General features: G+C 42.9%; 2 protein-coding genes across 10 annotated transcripts; both read right to left on the reverse strand.

Annotated features, from left to right (window-relative positions):
• Nucleotides 1-2,497: 2,497 nt before the first annotated feature.
• Nucleotides 2,498-8,070, reverse strand: asb15a (ankyrin repeat and SOCS box containing 15a). 6 transcript variants are annotated; one of them, XM_029433068.1, is made up of 10 exons: nucleotides 7,995-8,070; nucleotides 7,396-7,500; nucleotides 7,276-7,313; nucleotides 6,783-6,914; nucleotides 6,218-6,376; nucleotides 5,874-6,119; nucleotides 5,108-5,279; nucleotides 4,383-4,926; nucleotides 3,240-3,393; nucleotides 2,499-3,145 (listed from the first exon to the last, which is right to left on the reverse strand). In XM_029433068.1, exons 2-10 carry the CDS (start codon nucleotides 7,497-7,499, stop codon nucleotides 3,015-3,017), a joined length of 1,680 nt encoding a protein of 559 aa, XP_029288928.1. In that variant the 5' UTR covers nucleotide 7,500; nucleotides 7,995-8,070; the 3' UTR covers nucleotides 2,499-3,014. The 6 variants fall into 6 exon arrangements, with proteins under 6 accessions (XP_029288929.1, XP_029288928.1, XP_029288927.1 ...); XM_029433067.1 differs by having other exon boundaries at nucleotides 7,396-7,503; nucleotides 7,995-8,067; XM_029433069.1 differs by lacking the exon at nucleotides 6,218-6,376 and having other exon boundaries at nucleotides 2,498-3,145; nucleotides 5,874-6,217; nucleotides 6,779-6,914; nucleotides 7,396-7,503; nucleotides 7,995-8,067.
• Nucleotides 8,071-9,841: 1,771 nt separating this feature from the next.
• Nucleotides 9,842-18,987, reverse strand: LOC115009204 (ankyrin repeat and SOCS box protein 15-like). 4 transcript variants are annotated; one of them, XM_029433058.1, is made up of 11 exons: nucleotides 18,796-18,987; nucleotides 18,224-18,421; nucleotides 17,761-17,868; nucleotides 17,602-17,654; nucleotides 17,150-17,281; nucleotides 15,085-15,249; nucleotides 14,108-14,353; nucleotides 13,810-13,981; nucleotides 12,520-13,039; nucleotides 11,531-11,684; nucleotides 9,842-10,740 (listed from the first exon to the last, which is right to left on the reverse strand). In XM_029433058.1, exons 3-11 carry the CDS (start codon nucleotides 17,862-17,864, stop codon nucleotides 10,559-10,561), a joined length of 1,728 nt encoding a protein of 575 aa, XP_029288918.1. In that variant the 5' UTR covers nucleotides 17,865-17,868; nucleotides 18,224-18,421; nucleotides 18,796-18,987; the 3' UTR covers nucleotides 9,842-10,558. The 4 variants fall into 4 exon arrangements, with proteins under 4 accessions (XP_029288918.1, XP_029288917.1, XP_029288916.1 ...); XM_029433057.1 differs by lacking the exon at nucleotides 18,224-18,421; XM_029433056.1 differs by having other exon boundaries at nucleotides 17,761-18,421.
• Nucleotides 18,988-20,127: the final 1,140 nt, after the last annotated feature.

A 20,127-nucleotide genomic window follows, 5' to 3' on the forward strand; every position in this document is an offset into this window, starting at 1 on the left:
AGACATTAAGTTTTGGAGCGGATCCAAATCACGGAGCAGATTCACGCATATTTATTCACTTTATTCACGGCCTTGGCGGAGGTCTGCGCTCTCTCTTCCAGGTTTTGTCAGTAGTTCAATTTTTTGCAATTGCTGTGTTTAGGAAAATGATCCCAGTGTGAATACAAGAGTTGGACACCATTAAAACAACTGCAGTCTAATAGAAAAACAGAACTACACAAACATGTTTCCTACCATGTGACATAGGTGTTGTCATTATTGTGTCTACCCTTGTACTTGCGTAACCTTAGTGTGGATGTGTAGGACTGACCTTCAGTTTTACGTTTTTTTTGGAGGGATGACGGTTTGTTGTTTTGTTTCCAAGACAACCTTAAGAGCTCAGCAACAACATGCATCCATCACTGAGCATGTTTAACAAGCTGCTTGGAAGTCGTCTCGTGTTACATATCTGAAGTGAAAAGACTGAGTGACACAACAGCACTCTCATCCTAAATCTGCTGTAAATGTGACCTTTGACCTGGATTATGGCTGATTAGCGTTAGTCATCCAGCTGTGCAGCCCAGACGGAGAATGGAAACATGTTCAGTTACAAAACAAAGGAGCACGTTGGAGGTTTCTGCCCTGTAGAAACTGGATATTTTCCAAATCATCCCTCAGTTTTTAGATGAAGTTCCTTCCTTCCAGACAGATAATCCATCACAGTCAGGGCTAAGTTATTATTTATCTTTATACTTTAATCATGTATTTATTACCTCCGCAAAGGATGCTATGTTTTCGGTACGGTCAACAGGATTACAGAGAATCCACTCGCCCGACTTTCATTAAACTTGGTGTAAGAGTAGCATGAGCGAAGGAAGAACCTGTTACACTTCAGAGCGGGTACCAAACACTGATGGAAACAGCCTTGGCGGAGCTCTGCACTCTCCAAGTGCCCTTCTGGTTTATTATACTTCTCTATGATTACACTTGTGACACTATTTGTATTTATTTTCCTCTGACACACACACACACACACACACACACACACACACACACACACACACACACACACACACACACACACACACACAACAGTTTCATAATGAATGGCTCCACGACTACTTTACATGGTCATAATAAGGCTGATGTTGGATTTTCAGCTCATCCTGCTGCCCCCGAGTGGCCAACAAATGAAATGAATGCTGCTTTAAATTTGCTACTGATAACATTGATAACATTCAGCCACTAGATGGCGCACTTCTCCTTCCATTGGGTTCATGTCAAAACACCGTGTTTGCCAGTTTGATGCACAACCTGTAGATTCCCAGTTAGCTAACTAGCAAATCTTAGCGTTAGCTTAACGGTGAAGAAGAAAAGTGGCAGCCTCTTGAAACTCCTTCAGCTGGATCCAACATTCTCCCTGGATCCTCTTTTTGGCCCTGTGAATCCCGGCGCATACTTTCAAAATGAGCCATTTTTTCTGTTCTTTTCACACTAACTGGCTTAATAGTAAATAGTCTTGATCGCTGACGGCACAGAGATCCCACGACGAGATACCAACGTCGTTAAACTATTGGCTCACAAGCTTTGTTAGCAAAAGCACTGGTGGCAACCACACGTGTTACACAGGTAAATAAAACATTAATTTTGGACCTGCCAACATTTAATTCACAATCATATCGTATTTCAGGAAAAGCAATTATTTTATTCTGCACTGCACCTTTCTACATAAAGATTTGTATCACTATAACCTTTAACTTTAGTTCAGTTCAATCCAAACAGACAGAAAGACATCAGCTGTTGACAGAACAGAAGGTCCTTCAGTGTGGCTGCTGGATGGATGTTATGTCACCTAAATATCCTGTAAAAAGTCATATACTCCTTGTTTTATTACCTCATTTTCATCTGTTTGTGCTTTGCTTAGCGTGCTTAGCACATTAACACACCTGCTGCTTTACAGCCTGCTCACATCTGACACGACTTCCAGCTGGTGTCAACAGTCTGGTTCAAAACACTGCGACCTCTGTCTGTTATCAGGTTCTCGTCTGACCCGCTAGAATGTGAAGCCACGTTGTTGTTGTTATTTCTGCAGGTCAGGGGGTTTAAATTTAGACCGTCAGCTAGAGTCAGCAGCTCACACCTCCTTGTTGTGTTCACTGTCAGTGTGTGATGATGTCGAGCACAATTGGAAAACACTACAGCTGAAAGTGTGTTGAGTTGCAGTTCCTCTAATGGCCACTAGGTGGGAGGAAAACCCAACTCCTCTCTGAAGAGTCAATACATTATGTCATCCACTTTGGTCCAGACCAGACTGTAGATAAGAAGTGGACGTAGTCACCCTGACGTCATCCATTGGTTTGTGGACTACCGTTTTGAAGCCTCAAGTTTGGCATTTTGGCCGTAGCCATCTTGTTTTTTTTGGAACCAGAAGTGAGACGACAGGGTTGAACTAAGTTCAACCAAACACTGAATAATAGTTAACATTAACGTTGTCAATCACAAGGTAGCTACACCCTAAAACATACCTTGTTTATCGTCTATTTTACTCTAAATAACACCATCATTTACAAAATGAGCATCACGCTGTATTGAAGAAGTATTTAAACTAGCGATTGAGACCATGAACTCATTAGGAATATGTTTACTGACGGAAAAAATCCAGTGAGAAGTTTAATTCTCTCGTAGACTTCTATACAATTGGACCTCTTATTGAAACCAGTGGAATCACCCCCTGCTGGCCATTAGAAAGAATGCAGAATGATCATTGCAGGTTGAACTTCTGACTTAAATATTTCCACTTTCACCACATGGACATTGGACCTTTACTAACCTCCAGACCTTTATTTAAAACTGGCTTGTATTAGAGACAGGCCTTTATTTCTAATTTCACGTTTGTACATTTTAGTAAGACTCTAGTCCTGTTTCAATTTCCTGTAGATACAAACGCAACACTTCCTGCGTGTTTATCTTAATAAAATCTTTATATGCTTCCTATAGATGTTTCACATTAAAGGCAAACGCCACCAATTTGTGGATTAAAGCTCGTTGTCTTTGAACAGCAGGTAGTCCTTCAGCCTGTTTGGCAGCTGGAGAGACATCAGACCGCTGCAGCTCAGGTGTTTCCTGATCAGCACTCTGCTCAGGTGAGACAGAGAGCGAGGGTTACCTGGAGGTCACAGAGAACAGCCGTTAAGACCAAAATAACATCCGTCCTACCAATAAGGCAGAAGGAGCAGGTACGTCTTTCATTGTTAACTCACATGTGGTCCTGTGGATGTGAGGCCACTCTTTCTGTTTGTTCAGGATCTTCGTCAGTTTTCCGCAGAGAGAAACCTGTCCGACGTATTCGAGGAGGATCGACACGACCCGGCCCACCAGGTGCTCCAGCCAGGAGACGCTGACGAATTCACAAAACTGTTCGACAAAAACAATGTTCATTTGACTCAGATACGAGCATGAAGCCCAAAAATACTCTGGTGGAGACGCATGGTTTTGCTCCATTTTGTAGATATCAGACAAGACAATATACTAAATAATCTTTTGCTGATGAAGACAGCAGTTGAGATCTCTAGAAAAAGAAAGCACGAGGACCTTCAGTTAAGAATATTTAGTCTAACTGCTGTTTCCAAGGACAAGAATGAGATTTCACGCACATTCATTGATGTGAAAGTTCATTGTGAGATCAAGTTAGGAATGAAGTTTGGTAGCAATCAAACATTTAGACGAGACACTGCGGGGGTTTCGGGCTATTTTGCTAAGTGGAAAGAAAACATGTAAAATACGCATTTAGGTGTTTATTTTACTAACTCTTTCTATCGGCGTCTGTAGATTTCTCCTGAATTCACCAAAAGTTAGCGTTACATAATGCCTCCTTTGTGCATAAACATAACATTTCAGAAAACTTGTAATACAAAAAAATATTCTTGGTGATATCTAATAGTAATATTTGAAAATTGTCGATCCACTAATTGTTTCAGCACAAGTTATTATTTTTTATGACAAAAGGTATTTTCACCGTATAAGTGTGTGAACTTAGTTTTAATAGATTCATGGTCAATAATAAAGTTTATTACACGGCTTAGACGAATACTCGATGCTGATTGGTCAATGTCAACATTCTACGGTCTGTTATTTCTGTATAACAGACCGTTGTCAAGGACGCTCTGATCATAGGACCACGTCCAATCATATCAATGAGCAGAAAGTCTGGTAAATTTAATCAACTGTGGCCAAAAAAAACACATTAGCTTTGCGTTACTATATTTTTAAATGATTCATTGTTTTATATGTGGAGAGCAGAAACGTTGGATCCAAGATGGCCGAACTGTCTCCAGTAAAGAGAAGAACAAGAGAACAATGATAGAAAATGTTACTTTGAAACATAATTTACTGTAAAGACTCACAGCAACTTGTTCCTGCTGATCTTGTGAGTAACCAGACTCGCTCAGTTCGTCCCAGTCGTCGTCGTGGTTACAACAAAAGCACTTCTCGGCGTCGTAGCCGTTGTTGAGCAGCAGCCTCGTCATCGCCTCGTCCTTCAGGCAGTACTGCAGCGCCGTGGGAAACACTGTGTCGCTCACCACCGTGAAGTAACAGTTCACGTCCGCGTTGGCCGCCAGCAGCAGCTTCACGATCTCGTAGCGGCCCGACCGGACCGCCACCAGGAGGCAGCGCAGCGGGTCCAGGTCGGGTTGGGCTCCGGACTTCAGCAGAATCTCAGTATGAGTCTCGTCCCCGTTGGAGACGGTGAAGTACAGCGGGCTTCTCCTCATGTCTCCATAATTGTCAGAGATGTGAGGGGCTAACTGCGCGTTGATGTCGAAGCCTTTCTGCAGCAGCAGCTCCAGGCAGTGAGTGCGGCCTCCGTCAGCGGCCGAGTGGACGGGGCTGTGGCCGGACAGCCGCAGGGCTCGTCGAGTGGTGATCGGGATCAAAATCTTCAAAGCTCTGATGGAGAAAAAGAGTAAATCATTGTAAAAGAACTAAAGCATCAGAAACTAAGCTGCATGAAAGCTGGACAGGTGCAACAGCGTCTTTGTTTGACCAATCAGAGGCTTCCTTGGCTCAGACCAACACAAAGCAAACTTTCATGCTCATCACAGTGTCAACAGTTCAATGACCCTCTCACAGGTAGTGTCCTTCGTATGCGGCGTGGTGGATGGGCAGCTGGGAGTTCAGGTTGTGGACGTTGGGATTTGCTCCGTGCTGCAGCAGGATGTTGATACAGTCTGCGTCCCCCGAACCTGCAGCGTCGTACAGGACGCTGTCGCCATTTGGCGCCTGGGCGTTTACATCAGCACCTTTTTAAAAAGTAAAGACGGACACAAATTCATTTTGGAGCAGGAGCAACATAACTTGCAAGGGAAAAATATCGGCTAAAATGTCACCTGCTAACCTCGTCTCCTAAACATTACGTTCCCATACATCGAAACTTCTCAATTACGTTTCGAGATAAACTGATTTCTTTGGATTACAGTCACAGTTTTGTTTTTTCAACGTTGGGAATTGAAACAAAACTTTGTTAGGTTTAGTAAAAGATCGTGGTTTGGGTTCAAATAAATTACGTAACTTAAGCTACGTATGTAAATGAAATTGTCAAGTTAAAATGAGTCATCGAGTGACACAGGACACAAATGGGGTAAAAGTCCTGTGTTTGTTTGACCAAACTCTTTCTCACTTGGACATGTGATACGTGTGATACTTCAAAAACAAACGCAACGTCTTTCTATCCCCTGAGACGTGATTGACGATGCAGTTTCATTGTATCGCAACATTTTAGCAGACCAGGCTGCACCTGCCGGTCCAGTTCAGAGACGCTTTTACACACAAAGATGGTTTTATAAAACAACCTGCCGGGTCACTCAAAGTAACTCAGTGTGGTATTATCGGTTCACCGTGTTTGATGAGGAGCTGCAGGACTTCAGAGTGGCTGTACTCCGCAGCGATGCCCAGAGGAGTCACTCCATACTGGTCCGTCTCTGAGACCTGCCCTCCGCTCTGCAACAGGAGCTCCATGACACGAGCACAGCCGGCCCTGGAGGCCTCGTGCATGGCCGTCCACTTCTTCAGACACACCTGCTCCACCCGAGCTCCTGCAGCTATTAGACTGGAAACCATCTGATAAGATCCGGCTCTGACTGCTGCAGGGAGGAGCAACTGATGGTCAAGTTGGACAAAACTTCCCCAAAAGGTGGAAGGATGGGATGTAAGAGATTTGTTGGAGAGGAAGTGTGCTGACCTAGAAGCAGAGGGGATTCGTTGGTGCTGTTGGTCGTGTGAGGAGAAGCTCTGTGGTCCAACAGCTTCTTCACGTTTTCCATCAAACCAGATTTTACTGCTAAAGTCAGGAAGGTGTCGCCTTCCGAAGTCTTTTCCTCCAGAGTCAGACCGAAAGACGCTGAAGCACACGACCAAACGTCAACATTATTTCACAGTTTGAAAGGACTCGTACTGACTGACGGTTTAAATCCTGATGGAGAAGCTGAACACTAAGAGAGACGACGCACCTGCTGACTACACTGAACAATTCGACGTCCTGGTGACTACCGATACATAGATGTACAACGTAATCGACTGATTGGCGGAGGGAAACAACCGCAAGGCGATTAATCTGTTTTAAAATATGAATTGAATGTAATCAATCAAATTAAATAATGAAGTATAGTTCCCTCCCATCACTCACTTATCCTGATGTTACTACAGTCATGTGCAGAAACAACTTTGAAAGGTCCATTGTAAACATGCATCCCCATCAGTCTGTTCTCTACTGTCATATGAAATAAAAGTGTGGACCTCTTACCCACCGTACAGCACCGTCTCTAGGACCAGCACCAGAGGTTGGACCGCGGCCCTGTGCAGAGGATACCAGCCGCGCTCGTCCATCTGACTGAAGGCTGCTGGGAAATCACAGAGCTTCTGCAGAGCCAACATGTCACCTGCAGAGACATGGAAGGATCAGCACATAGTAGATTATTGTTATCTCTGTCTCACACCAGTAGTCGTTGTGAGGGAATGTTTGTTCTGTTCGTCAGCAAGATTACAGAACAATGTGAAGGCTGAAGCAGGCGCCATGAAATAATTACATATTACAAATTCCTTGTATGAGTAAACATAATTGGCTATAAACTTGTTTCTGATTCAAAAGATATTCCCTCATTTGCTGTGTAGATGGTGCCGCCACGCGTTGCGAGTTGAGATGTATTTTCCACATTTATTGGCCTGTTGGGTCACTCACAGCCCGTCTGATCCACTAACACTTTACTGATGTTGTATTAACGCCAGGATGAGACTCTTTACCTTGTTTTATGGCCCCAACGAGCTTCAGAGCTTCACTCCTAAATGCACCAACGGGGAGACGACTGTAAATATATAGAACAATGTAACTTAATGAGATGACGGTGAAGTTGCTTCATGTACCTCCCTGATGCCGTTAGACGCTCTCTCTCACACGACTCCTGGATGCTCATCTGAACATCATAGTGTACAAGTTCTTCTTCTTCCAGGTCATCAGCTGCATCCATCCTTCTGACAGCGTACAGGTACACACACACACACACACACACACACACACACACACACACACACACACACACACACACACACACCTGCTTGAATAAACCTCAAACTAAACCAACTTCACATTGTATTCAATCAAGAGAAGTTTTTGTCTTTGCAAACATTCTGCATGAATTTGATTCCAAAAAGTGTTGTTCTGAAATATATATGTATGTATGTATGTATGTATGTATGTATGTATGTATGTATGTATGTATGTATGTATGTATGTATGTATATGTTCTGCTGTTTATAAGTGTCACAGCTCTGAGCCTCAGTGAGTACACTGGTGATCAACATGCTCTCTCTCGTGCTCTCAGCTCTATCTTCAGAGCTCATCAGATTGGTGATCCACACACACCCAGTGAGTAAACACGCTCATCACTTTTACATCATTCTGTCGACGACAACTTGCAAAATACACCTGTCACCTGATAAAAGCTACGTTGAATCATTCTCACCTGATAAATGTGGTGGTGTTGGAGTCAAAGGACGAAACAGCAGCACAGTGTTCCTATCACGGCTGAACTCCTCCCCCACTGACACACACACAAACACACACACACACACACACACACTCTCTCCACCACGCTATTTATAGGTGTCACCTGTTCCAGTGCATTTAACATGCAGGCCACACTGCAGCACCCGATGGAGTGTAATGTCACTCTGTGCACATTAATGGCAACAACAATGAAGCGGTCTGTCGTGTGAACACGTGTTGTGTCGTTATGATCCGATGTTAGAACACATGTCGATGAGAAGCTGCGGAAATAATGAAGAGAGATAATTCAAGAGTGAACTGAACCTTTTCTCCATCTGCTGCTGACCTTTGACCTCTTTGATTCGCATTTAGACTTTACAGTCAGCGTAAAAGCTTTGAACATTTCTTATGTGTCTGTTTACTCCACAACAACATGATCAGTGACATTAATCATGTTGTCCACACAGTTCAAAATGAAGGACATCCGGTACATCTGACAATTTTAATCACAATGCTGCAGGAAAAGTACCATATTGTGAAGCGTTGCCATTAAATGAGCGTCATCAGTTATTACGACCATTCTGATGGTCAGACGGGACAAACTGCACCGCCGACAGTCAAAGTGAAAACTACACATTTTGAACACAAACAACCTCTAAGTCCCGTGTTTTGTTTCTCGCTCTTGATTCTGCGTCACCTGACTTCTGCATTTGCTCCTTTAATAATTACTACAGTCACCAAAGGTCGGCGTCATCATTTTCTTTTTTTCTTGATTAGGTGATCAACCGTGTGATTAGAGCAGGGGGGGGGGGACCTTGTTCCTATCAAGGACCATTTCATTTTTTACAACATCCTTCGAGCGCCGTACTAATTATTGAACTCATAACTTCTGCACATTCTTTAAAGACGCAGCTCGTTCATCTCACCTTTCTTTATGCTAAATGCAGAAAAGCAACTTTTCTTATCCTGAATCTTCTGTTTCATCAGAAATCCTTTATTAGTCCCACAGCGGGGACATTTATCTCGTCACAGCAGAAGAACATGAAGTAAAAAGGCAGAACACAATAATTAAATATAATAAAACATAATATAAGTACAAGTGATATAAATAAAGTGAGTATTGCACATGGCAGTGATAACTGCACAGCAGTGGTGGAACAGTGTGTTCTTGGTGGGGGGGTCTACCTCTCTATCTGTCCATGTGTGTATGTATGCTTGTTGGGACAAACTCCACCGAAGAGCGTTAACTTTATCCAAACACTCGTCCTCTCAGCTCGTGCAGTTCGACATGTTTCCTGCAATAATGACGCTCGAGATTATTTTTCATCACCGCAAGCGTGTCCGCACAAACTCGACTCACTGGCCTTTAACTTCCTCAAAGAAATCATCGTTCGTCCATTTCTCCTGGAAAGTGACATTCCACATCCAGCTTTCTCTGTTTTACACTCGCCACACTGCGTTCACTGACGTCAACGAGTCTCGTTTAATATTGAAGTTTTTGACATGACGTGACCACGTGATGACACGGTCCGCTCGTGTTGTGTTCAAGGACCCTGACCTTGGTCAGGAAAAACAGTAATTTGCTCTTTTATTCTATTGCTTTTTTTTTTTCTTGTTGATTTGTTGCGTGTGTTTATGAATTACTTCGCCGGACGTCCACGCAACCGGAGCCCCCCCCCCCCCGAGTTAGAGGATGAAACCTACTGTTTGGTGAAGCATCTTCTGATCCACATCTATGAGGCTGATAACCACTCATAACATTCCTTTTTTATTTTTAAGAACTAACATTACAGATTAACTTTCTTTAAAAATTGCAAATGGAGTTTTCGCACAAGCATTTCATATTAACCTCCTGAACCTCACAGGTGATCAACACAGCCGACGTGTCACCTGCAGAGTTTCAGGGAACAGTTTTCTACCCCCATCTCACACCAGCTTGTTTTTATTCTCATCTCAGACTTTGTTCCTTCCACACAATCAGAGCACAAACATCTTGGAAATTATTCTCTCATTAGTCTTCCTCTCCTTTCATCATGTGCTAACAGAAACAAATGTGTGTGTAGCCAAAATTATTTAATTGTAAAAGTCATTAAAGTCTGTCAAGTAGAGAGAAGGAGAGATATCTTGCAGACGGATCAATAACACAACCCGAAGGCCTTTAACGGCTCAAAAACAGATATATAATATAGAAAGTGCATTTCACTTGCAGTAAAAAACAACTATTAAAATACCTACAAGGGCCTTTGGAGAGCACAGACTTCCATCAAGGCAGTTTCCATGAGTGAATAATGAGTGTATCCACCCCATGATTCGGATTTGCTCTGAGTTGTAATGGGTTCTTCACCCAACTTTCATGAAAATCTGGAAGCAATTCTCTGTAATCCTGCTGACGGGCAGACAAATAAACCGCACAGAAAACATAACCTCCCTGGTGAAGGAACAATACAGTTTATACAAATAAAGTGATTATCAAAAGCAGAGCGTACAAAGATTAAAAAATAGTTACATCCTTTCAAAAACAAGCAGGAGACATCATCTACATTATGTCCACGTGATGCGTTCAGGGTCCTGGCTGTAGAGGTCAAGCTCCTGGTACAGGATGAAGCTCTTCAGTCGGGGAGGAAAAACATGAGAGTTCATGATCTCAGGTTTGTTGAGTCTCTTCAGGGTCAGACGCCTCCTGATCTCCAGTCTGCAGAGGTGCCTGAGGGAGCGAGGGCTGTCTGGAGAGCAAGGTTCAGAAAACATTTTTGTATTTTGTGAAAGAAAGAGACGAAACTAAAAAGACTGCACGAAGGTAAAATACACAAACAACATCATGAGGATTCTCTCTTCTTAGGAAAGATCAGGTTATTCAACTAAAGGATTCATCCTCTGGAGAGCATGAAAGTGATGAGGTACATTTTGATATTTTATCTGGTCTCGTGATCAATTTAAGGAATACTTCACTCCCCAATGATCCCTTTATATGTCGATCACTCACCCCGTGTTACCTTGAAACCCGCTGCAAAGCTTCTGAGGACAAAAGGTGTCACATGCTGCACAGATTGTAAAGCCACCTGAGGCTAATTTGTGATATTAGGCTATAAAAATACATTTTGATTTGAAATCATGAAGAAAACGAAGTTTTTCTTGAATGCAAAGTGAAACAAATAATCAAAGAGTAAAAAGGGGCTGCATTTGAATATTTTTGCTAAAACGTTTAATATTTAACACACTTCTGCACAAACTGAACTTGAATGGACGAGTAGCGAGCGTGAGACTGTTTATGCTGAAGTGTTTAGAGGAAATGCACGCGTTTGGGAAGTTTGTTTTTATATTTACATTTACCTGAAGTCACGTCAAAGTAACACATGTTGAGTTATTAATGTACAAATGATCATTTTGGAGGTGAAGTGTTCCTTTAAGTTGACGTGACTAGTTTCCCTGAAGGTTAGTGTCATTTCTTCAGGTGTTAGTGGAGGCTGTGCCCCCTCTTGCATCCAGTCTGATGATAACCATGAATGAACTCACTGAGGATGTCACATATCTCAGGCCACTCTCTCTGTTTCTCCAGCAGGAGTCTGAGTTTGGAGCAGATGTGGACGTGGCTGACGTAGTCCAGCAGAGTCCGGACCACGCTCCCGGACAGATGCATGACGCAGCAGAGGCTCATGAACTCACAGAACTGGAGAGAGGACGGACATTCAGAAGGTCGTTAACGTTTTCTCTACGTGTGTATAAAAGTAGACACATTTAAAACACTTTTATAATGACACAATGTCAACCTGTAGCTGTGTTTATGTGCAACTCATTCTCTTTCTTTTCCTCCTCGTTTGTCTAAAAAAGCTTTTTCTAACTTCCTTCATGATAAATGAATATTTCCAGCATGCAGCTTGACCCAATGTCCTTTTCAGAAGTTTGTCTTAAAATGAAATGGAAAAACTCTGTGTTCATGGTGCAGTGTAGTCTGTTCTCCTGTATGAAAGTCTGACTCGCCACATGTGTATCCAGCATCCCAACCTTCACACCGCTAATGCTAAGTTCAAACTACGAGCGACAAAGCTACAAAACGGCCAAGCGTCACCAGTTACACTTTTGCCGAGTCGCCATTGAAGTGTTGCTCAAGCGCTTGTAGATATGTCGCTTGTTTGTGTCTGCGAAGCATTCCCGTATACACCGCAATACATAGAAAGCTAGCATAGCGGCAGCTAATTTAGCTAAATAACACAGTACCACAGGTAGCCATTGTGCATTTAAAAAATGTACTTTACATATGTGGTACTCCTTTAATAGCTGCCAAGCAAACACACTATGTATACAATACTAACTAATGAATGACGTGAAAGATTTTGTTATTCTGGCTAGCAGTCGTTGTGCTAAGCTAGGCTAACTGGCTGCTAGCTGCACCCTTAAAGTAACTGAAGAGATGACAGAGATATTAATCCTCTCATCTAACTCTCCGCCAGGAAGCATATGAGCGTGTTTAACAAAATACAGGAAAACGAGCAGATGTCACTCACTGGAATCTTCGCCTCATTCGCAGCATCGAAAGCGTCGCCATGGTGACAGTGAAAGCACCTCTCCACCTTGTAGCCGTTGTTGAGCAGCAGCCTCGTCATCGCCTCGTCCTTCAGGCAGTACTGCAGTGCCGTGGGAAACACCGTGTCGTTCACCACCGTGAAGTAACAGTTCACGTCCGCTTTGTTCGCCAGCAGCAGCTTCACGATCTCGTAGCGGCCCGACCGGACCGCCACCAGGAGGCAGCACAGCGGGTCCAGGTCTGTCTTCGCCCCGGCCGCCAGCAGGATTTTGGTGCAGTCCAAGTCCCCATTGGAGACGGCGAAGTACAAGGCGCTCCTCCTCATGTCCCGGTAGTTCTCTGAGCTTCTGGAGTCCATGCGGTAGTTGACGTCGAAGCCGCGGGCCAACAGGAGCTTCAGGCAGCGGCTCTGGCCTCCCTCCGCCGCGGAGTGGACCGGGCTCTGACCCGCCTCTTTGATGGCCTTCTTGGTGGTCAGAGGTAACAGCATCTTCAGAGCACTGTGGGAAAACCAAACCTATCAATTAATAAGAACCAAGGGTTTGAAAACGCTTTACGCTGTTGATGTGATTTACAAAAAACTATGAATAATGTTTGTCAACCTTTTGTTCCATGATTTAGACGAGACGGCACCGACGTCATTAAACACAAACTCTGAAGACATCAACAAGTAGTTGAAAAGATAGAAACTTTACCAAAATCTCTCTTTATTTGCGTTAAAGGAACAATGACAACAACAGGGTTTGGGACTGAAATATAATCTGATGATTTAAACAGTTTTTTGACTAAAGCTAAACTAATAGTTACGGTTTTCTTTGACGACGACTAAAATTGCAAGATTTTCTTTTGACAAAAAAACAAAAACAAAACAAAGATGAGCTTAACATGGTGAAAACTAGCAAGGACATTTGACATTGAAAAATGTATATTTGATTTAACAAAATCAGTTGATTTCAATGAAGTCGGTTTAATCAGCGATTTATTCTCTGGTTTTTTTGGGTTCTTTTTTTCTTTTACCAACGTGAATTTGCGCTGCAAAGCTGGATCTACTTTTATTTAACCTCCTCTGATGGAGTATAAACTTCTTATAGTTATCAGACAAATACATGTTTAGAATAAACTGTGAACTTATTGTCCAGTTAGCAACCGAGCTAACAAGCTATTGTTAGTTCTGCAAGACATGTGGATGATTTCAGTCTCTGGTGTGACCAGGCCATGAAGCCAGACGTCGTGTCCTCCAAGCTGCTGTAGGCGGACAGACGGGGCTCACTTGTAGTGTCCGGCGTACGCTGCCTTGTGGATGGGCAGGTGTCCGTTGGTGCTGGGCAGGTTGGGGTCGGCTCTGTTGTCCAGCAGCAGCTGAATGCAGGCGATGTTTCCTGATCCTGTGGCGTCCAACAGGACACTTTCCCCATTACAGGCCTGAGAGTTCACTTTGCTACCTGAGGAGGGAGGAGAGGGAAACAAGAGCAGGCTTGACCTGTACGCCTCAACACAGACGGGAAGTTAATACAAAATTGGACAAATAAATCCTGCACATTGTTAGAACTTGTCCAATTCAGACTGACCACAGTTCAGCAGAATCTCAATGATGTGGTAGTGCCCGTGCTCTGCAGCCACGGTGAGCGGCGTCCCCCCCGACATGTCCTTCTGGTTCACCCGGCCGCCGTTCCTCAGCAGCAGCATCAGCATGTCCACGTCGCCGCCCTTGGCCGCCTCGTGCATCGCCGTCCACCTCTTCCGGCAAACCTGCTCCACCCAGGCGTCGTGAGCGACCAGCGTGTGAGTCATCTCGAAAGAGCCGGCCTTCACCGCTGTGAGGTGAGGAAAGAAGTTTGTGTGGAAATGTTATGGACAAAGCACCAAAGAGCAATGTGACATTAAACACCAGGAAAGTCAGGGGATCGGCGAAGTCTTTAGTTTAGCGTGCTAACATTTTCTAATGATCACAAAACAAGACTTTGTCTGGATGAAGGTGTAACGGACTCTCCCTGCAGATGCATTTCTTTCTTCTTTCTAATACATATTGTTATTGTAACAATGATCCTGACTATGTGTCCTGTAGCTGTGAACACAGAGAGAATAATCACAAACTCTAATTGTAGAAAGATTTTCTTTCTCTTTTAACTTCTAGTTTTCCCAAAGTTTTCCGACATGTTTTTTACATCTACATGGCCGTTACTCTGGCGCCACCCTCAGGATAAAAGGTTTACTTTTTGTCAAATCTCACAGGTGCTTTAATTTACCACGACTTTATCAATCAATTAGTTTTCTGTCCTATGGGACCCCAGTCAAAAGCACATAATTACAGCCTCTGCAGCTTTAATACATTAGATAGATAACATGTTGGTCCTGATTTAAAGTATCAAACATGATCAAGTCTCGTGTGTTTTCTTTCTTCTGATGACATTAATCACATAACTCATATTGTTTTCAGAAGGAATAAGTTGACATTTAGCTGTGATGGTTTTTGTGGGTTGTGTAGGACGAGGGTTAAGGCGTGATAATCCTTGTTAACCACGACCTCCACCCTCCCCAGTGTTACCGAGCAGCAGCGGCGACTCGTTCTTGCTGTTGGTGTTGTGAGGCGAGGCTCCGTGCTCCAGCAGGCTCCTCACATTCTGCACCAGCCCGGCTTTCGCTGCCAGCGTCAGCGCCGTCTCTCCTTCCACGGCCGTCCTCTCCTCCAGGCTGAGCCCCTGAGCTGCCACTGACACAAACACAACCAGGTCAACGTGTGCCGACCTGGTGACACCTCGCTGCCGCTGCACGAAGGTGGAAGGCAACATCCCGTCTCAGTATTCAGGCAGACGTTATTGTGACGATGCCACCAGTCCTGTCGTCTCCGCTGCACTCAACCTGATGTGACCTGATGCTTCGTCTTAGCACCCGACCAGCTTAGCTTAGTTTAAAACACATCAGTGTGATTAATTTAACTGGCTGTGTGATGAAGAATACAGCATACAGCACGATAACGCTGTCAGAGAAGCAAATGTAAATGCAAAAGCTCATTTACTGGTTGAGTCTCTGATAAACCCACTGCTGTACACTGCTTCCTCAAAGTCATCAGACATATTCTGCTTTTAGATTTCTGATTTAACAGTTCAGCCGACCAAATCATTGAGCAAAGAATTCAGAAATACTCTTAAAGGAGACATATTGTGAAAAACATGTTTTTCGGGGGTCTTGAAGACACAGGTGCTAAACGGACAGACAGTGATACAGGTACATTCAGACAGTATGTGAACAATATGTAAACATCTTCTAATACAGGTATGAACCTGAGAATGATCATGTTGTCTTTAAAACGACTTTTATCATTCAGAGTTGTTCTTCTGACTGTCGCAAAAGAAAATTCAGTTTATACTTTTAATATATACATCTACATATTTTTCGCCTACAATAATAATTCCTCTAAAATATTATACTTTCAGTAGGAAGTGTTTCTTGCATACATCTATGTATTTATATTCTGTGACCTGCAGCCTCAGGTGAGTGAGCAGGTATCACACGCGCTGAACAAAGCACACTGGACTTGTGCTTCTGCATTAGTTAGAACAGTGTTGCTGTGACGGGACCTCCTCAGTGTAATCAGTAACTCCTTCATAAAGTCAGACATGTTGACATTTGTTTACATATTTAATTAAAAGCCCTTTTACTGAACTGCAACAGTGGAACCAGTTTCCAGTTTGTGTTCGGGAGGCAGACACCCTCTCCACATTTAAGAGTCGGCTAAAGACTTTCCTTTTTGATAAAGCTTATAGTTAGGGCTGGCTCAGGCTTGCCTTGGATCAGCCCCTAGTTATGCTGCTATAGACTTAGACTGCCGGGGGACACCTCCCTGCTCTCCTTCTCTTCCTCTCTCCTCCCCTCCCTCTCTTCTTCTCCCTCTCTATCTGTATGCATTTATGTAAATGTATGTTACTAACTCACCATCCGGGCATCATCCCGGAGGTTCTGTCTCTCATGTGGCAGGTTGCCACTGATAAAGTTTACGTCAGGATCATGAATCGTGGCTGCGCCTGCTGCCCTGGTCCTGCTGGACACCGGGAAGCCTTTTTGACATTTTCCTGGATTCATCCAAACTTTCTCTTTTTTAACACAACATCATTTCTGTCAAATGTTGTATTTGTACTATGTTGTTTATCCTGTACACACAACATCTATTGCACGTCTGTCCGTCCTGGGAGAGGGATCCCTCCTCAGTCTCTCCCTGAGGTTTCTTACATTTCTTTAATTATGGGGTTTCTTTTAGGAATTTTTTCCTTGTGCGATGCGAGGGTCTAAGGACAGAGTGTGTAAGGACAGAGGGTCTAAGGACAGAGTGTGTAAGGACAGAGGGTCTAAGGACAGAGGGTCTGAGGACAGAGGGTCTGAGGACAGAGGGTCTAAGGACAGAGTGTGTAAGGACAGAGGGTCTAAGGACAGAGTGTGTAAGGACAGAGGGTCTAAGGACAGAGGGTGTAAGGACAGAGGGTCTAAGAACAGAGGGTCTAAGGACAGAGGGTGTTGTAACCTGTACAGTCTGTAAAGCACACTGAGACAAATGTATAATTTGTGATATTGGGCTAAATGAATAAATGTGATTTGATTTGTACTAATGTACTTACATCTCAACACAGTCTGCAGAACCTCCAGGACCGGCTGGGACGCAGCTCGATGGAGGGGGAGCCAGCCGCGACTGTCTGTCTCCTTGAAGGCGAAGGTGTGCCTCAGCATCCCTTTGAGCATCAACACCTCACCTGGTCACCACGGCAACAAGACAACAGCAGGGGGGGGAGGGGCAGTCAGGAAAGAAAAAGGGATCATTTTAAAAAACAATCCAGGATTTACTGGAGCAGAATATTGTTTCCTCTTTTCTGCAGATCAACAGATGTGTTTCCACCTCTTCTCTCCCTCTCTGTGTGTCTCTGTGCCGGCCTCCTGATGCCTGGCAGTCCTCGCCTACAGCTGCTGGCCGTGTGTCTTTGGCCGTCCGCCACAGAGGAGAGCCAACAGACCAAACACAAACAACAACGCTGTGTAATGCTGAAGGTATTTCCCCGTGTGATGCCCAACCCACCTTGCTCGATGGCAGCCAGGACTCTCAGGTTTTCATCCGTCGCTGCTTCTAAACTAACAGTGAGGAGCAGACAAAGGGCCGTCAGCTGGCTTTCATCAAATCAGCTTTTTATTTCTTTTTTTTTTGGAGGAGGGTGAAGATTGTTTGTGCTTTCAATACCTTGCTGCAGATTTGAGAAAGGCATCTTGGCAGGAGTCTTGAATGTTGAGCTGGATGATGTAGTCACTGAGCTCCTCTTCACCATATTCTTCATACGTGTTCATCACTCTGCAAGCAGGAGACGCACGAGGAACAGTGATCCATAAACAGCTTTTCAAGGACCAAACTGATGGTTTTACATTCATATAAGTTAGCATGTTAACTAGAAATCACCCAAAGTGACATAAAGTGATTTTTCTGGCAGCAGAACAAGCTGAAAATTTACATTTTGTTTCTTCCTTTCACGTTGTTTGTCTACAAATTAAGAATTATGTGCAAAACCAGTTTTAATTAAAATATATACATACACATATTTTCTAGAAAAGGACGATATACCAGAAACACAACAACCCAACTCCTTATTGCCTTAAAACTGGATCAACAAATCTTTTGACGCAGTGTCAACAACAACAAACATTCAAACCTTCATTCAGCAGTTCTGCAATTTATTCCAAATCGTTTGCCAGGAACTTTCCTGGAAATTGGTTCTAATAATAAAGAGTATCGAGACGGTGTTAATTTGATAATCTTCCAATTAATGAATTCAAATAATTGCTGGTGTAACTGGAGAACCTTTTAGTCACAGCGAAGCAGGTCAGGTGAGCATGGAAATGTGTGAAATCTGTCCATATGCAAGCAAACAAATGTTTCCAATTATAAAGGAGTAAATGATTATTATTTTCTTGGCTTGGAGCTTCATATTTATCCCAAATAATTAGTACAATATTATGAATTTATATGTAACTTTTGTTTCATCATTTCAGGATCCACATTCATTTAAAACATCAATGCAAAAATAAAAAAACACCAACAATGACAATAAAACCCGCAGCACACTGAAGACCTGCAGGTGTTCATGTTATTGTGTCCACCCTCTTTGCAGCCAGAAACAGATTAAAATCCACGAACACCGACCGGCAACAGAAATGTGGATTGTTACACAAACACCTCGTCACATCCTGCACATCTCTGCAGGTGAACTGAGGAACTGCTCACCTGTGGGTGCGGAGTGGCTCGCGCTGCCCGGTCGCTCTCCACTAACAGGGGGGTTTTATATTTAGGTGTTACCTGCTCTGTCGCCTTGAAAACATCAGACTGATGAAGCACAGTGCGGGGCGTGAGTGTTCAACACCTGCTCTTAAATATAGCCGGGTTATGTGCGCTATTGTGGGAGCTAAGCGGCGGGAATCCCACAATCCTCCGGGGCTTAGACTGCGGCATCACGCAGCAACTTCCCCATCTATGTTTCCCTTCGCTGCTTTGACGAAGACCTTTGAGATGATGCATGTCTCACGACAGCTGTGCAGCGTGCAGCTGTGCGCTGTTGTGGAATTGTTTCCTGGTCTGAGTTTTAATGCAATGTAACACCACAGACATTATAAACCCTCCCCCCTTTTATTTTTCATTTATTATTATTAAAATTATATCATTTTTATATTATATAATATCAAATTCTAACTGAAGAGAAAATAACAACACAAACAGGACAGAAAATAAAGAGCAGCTTAGAATGAAATGAACAGGCAATTAAATAAATGTAGACGAGTAAAAGTAACAATTTTCATATGCTTATTGTTGATGCTAATTTCAATTACTAATAGGATATATATATATATATATATATATATATATATATATATATATATATATATATATATATTATAATATAGTAGTGGAAACCATATACCATATATATATATATATATATATATATATATATATATATATATATATATATATATATATATATATATATATATATATATATATATATTTATTTATATATATATATATATATATTATATATATATATATTATATATATTATATATATATATGTATGTCTATAAATATATTATATATATATATATATATATATATATATATATATATATAATATAAATTGTACAACAGTAAATACAAAATCTATACTTCTAAATATTAAACATATGTTATTTATAAATTATGTAATTAGAAAAATATTGCTTTAAGTTTCTTATTGACGCTGTTTTTTCTGATCATTCGTGCGTCTTGTTGTTTTCATGTTGCATCACATTCCTTCCCAGATCCCGGATCAAAATACTGCTGGTCATGTCCCAGTGTGTGGGAGGCAGTGTGTGACAGTGTGATCCTGAACAGAGGCTAACGGGATAACCAGAACCCCCTGGATAACTTAATACCTGTGTGTGACAGGTTTACACCAGGGCCCGGTCCTCCGGCTCTGCTGCATGCTCTGTGATCTCCGGGGAGCCATCTGATGTCCTGCTTCAGATTAGTGGAGCTTTATAGGGGCCACCATGTCGCCTCCTCTGGCTCACAGACTGAAATA

Source organism: Cottoperca gobio, chromosome 6 (assembly GCF_900634415.1).
Source record: "Cottoperca gobio chromosome 6, fCotGob3.1, whole genome shotgun sequence".
Classification (NCBI taxonomy): Eukaryota; Metazoa; Chordata; class Actinopteri; order Perciformes; family Bovichtidae; genus Cottoperca; species Cottoperca gobio.

What these genes read in the sequence shown, in the direction of transcription:
- asb15a (XM_029433068.1), bottom strand. Translation starts at nt 7,499, where the DNA reads ATGGATGCAGCTGATGACCTGGAAGAAGAAGAACTTGTACACTATGAT. An exon ending in CCTAGAGACGGTGCTGTACG is followed by an intron (nt 6,377 to 6,782) that starts GTGGGTAAGAGG and finishes CGTGTGCTTCAG; the next exon opens with CGTCTTTCGGTCTGACTCTG. An exon ending in ATCAGCAGGAACAAGTTGCT is followed by an intron (nt 3,394 to 4,382) that starts GTGAGTCTTTAC and finishes TTTGTCGAACAG; the next exon opens with TTTTGTGAATTCGTCAGCGT.
- LOC115009204 (XM_029433056.1), bottom strand. Translation starts at nt 17,957, where the DNA reads ATGCTAACTTATATGAATGTAAAACCATCAGTTTGGTCCTTGAAAAGC. An exon ending in CGAATGAGGCGAAGATTCCA is followed by an intron (nt 11,685 to 12,519) that starts GTGAGTGACATC and finishes TCCTCTCTCCAG; the next exon opens with TTCTGTGAGTTCATGAGCCT. An exon ending in TGAGATATGTGACATCCTCA is followed by an intron (nt 10,741 to 11,530) that starts GTGAGTTCATTC and finishes CTTGCTCTCCAG; the next exon opens with ACAGCCCTCGCTCCCTCAGG.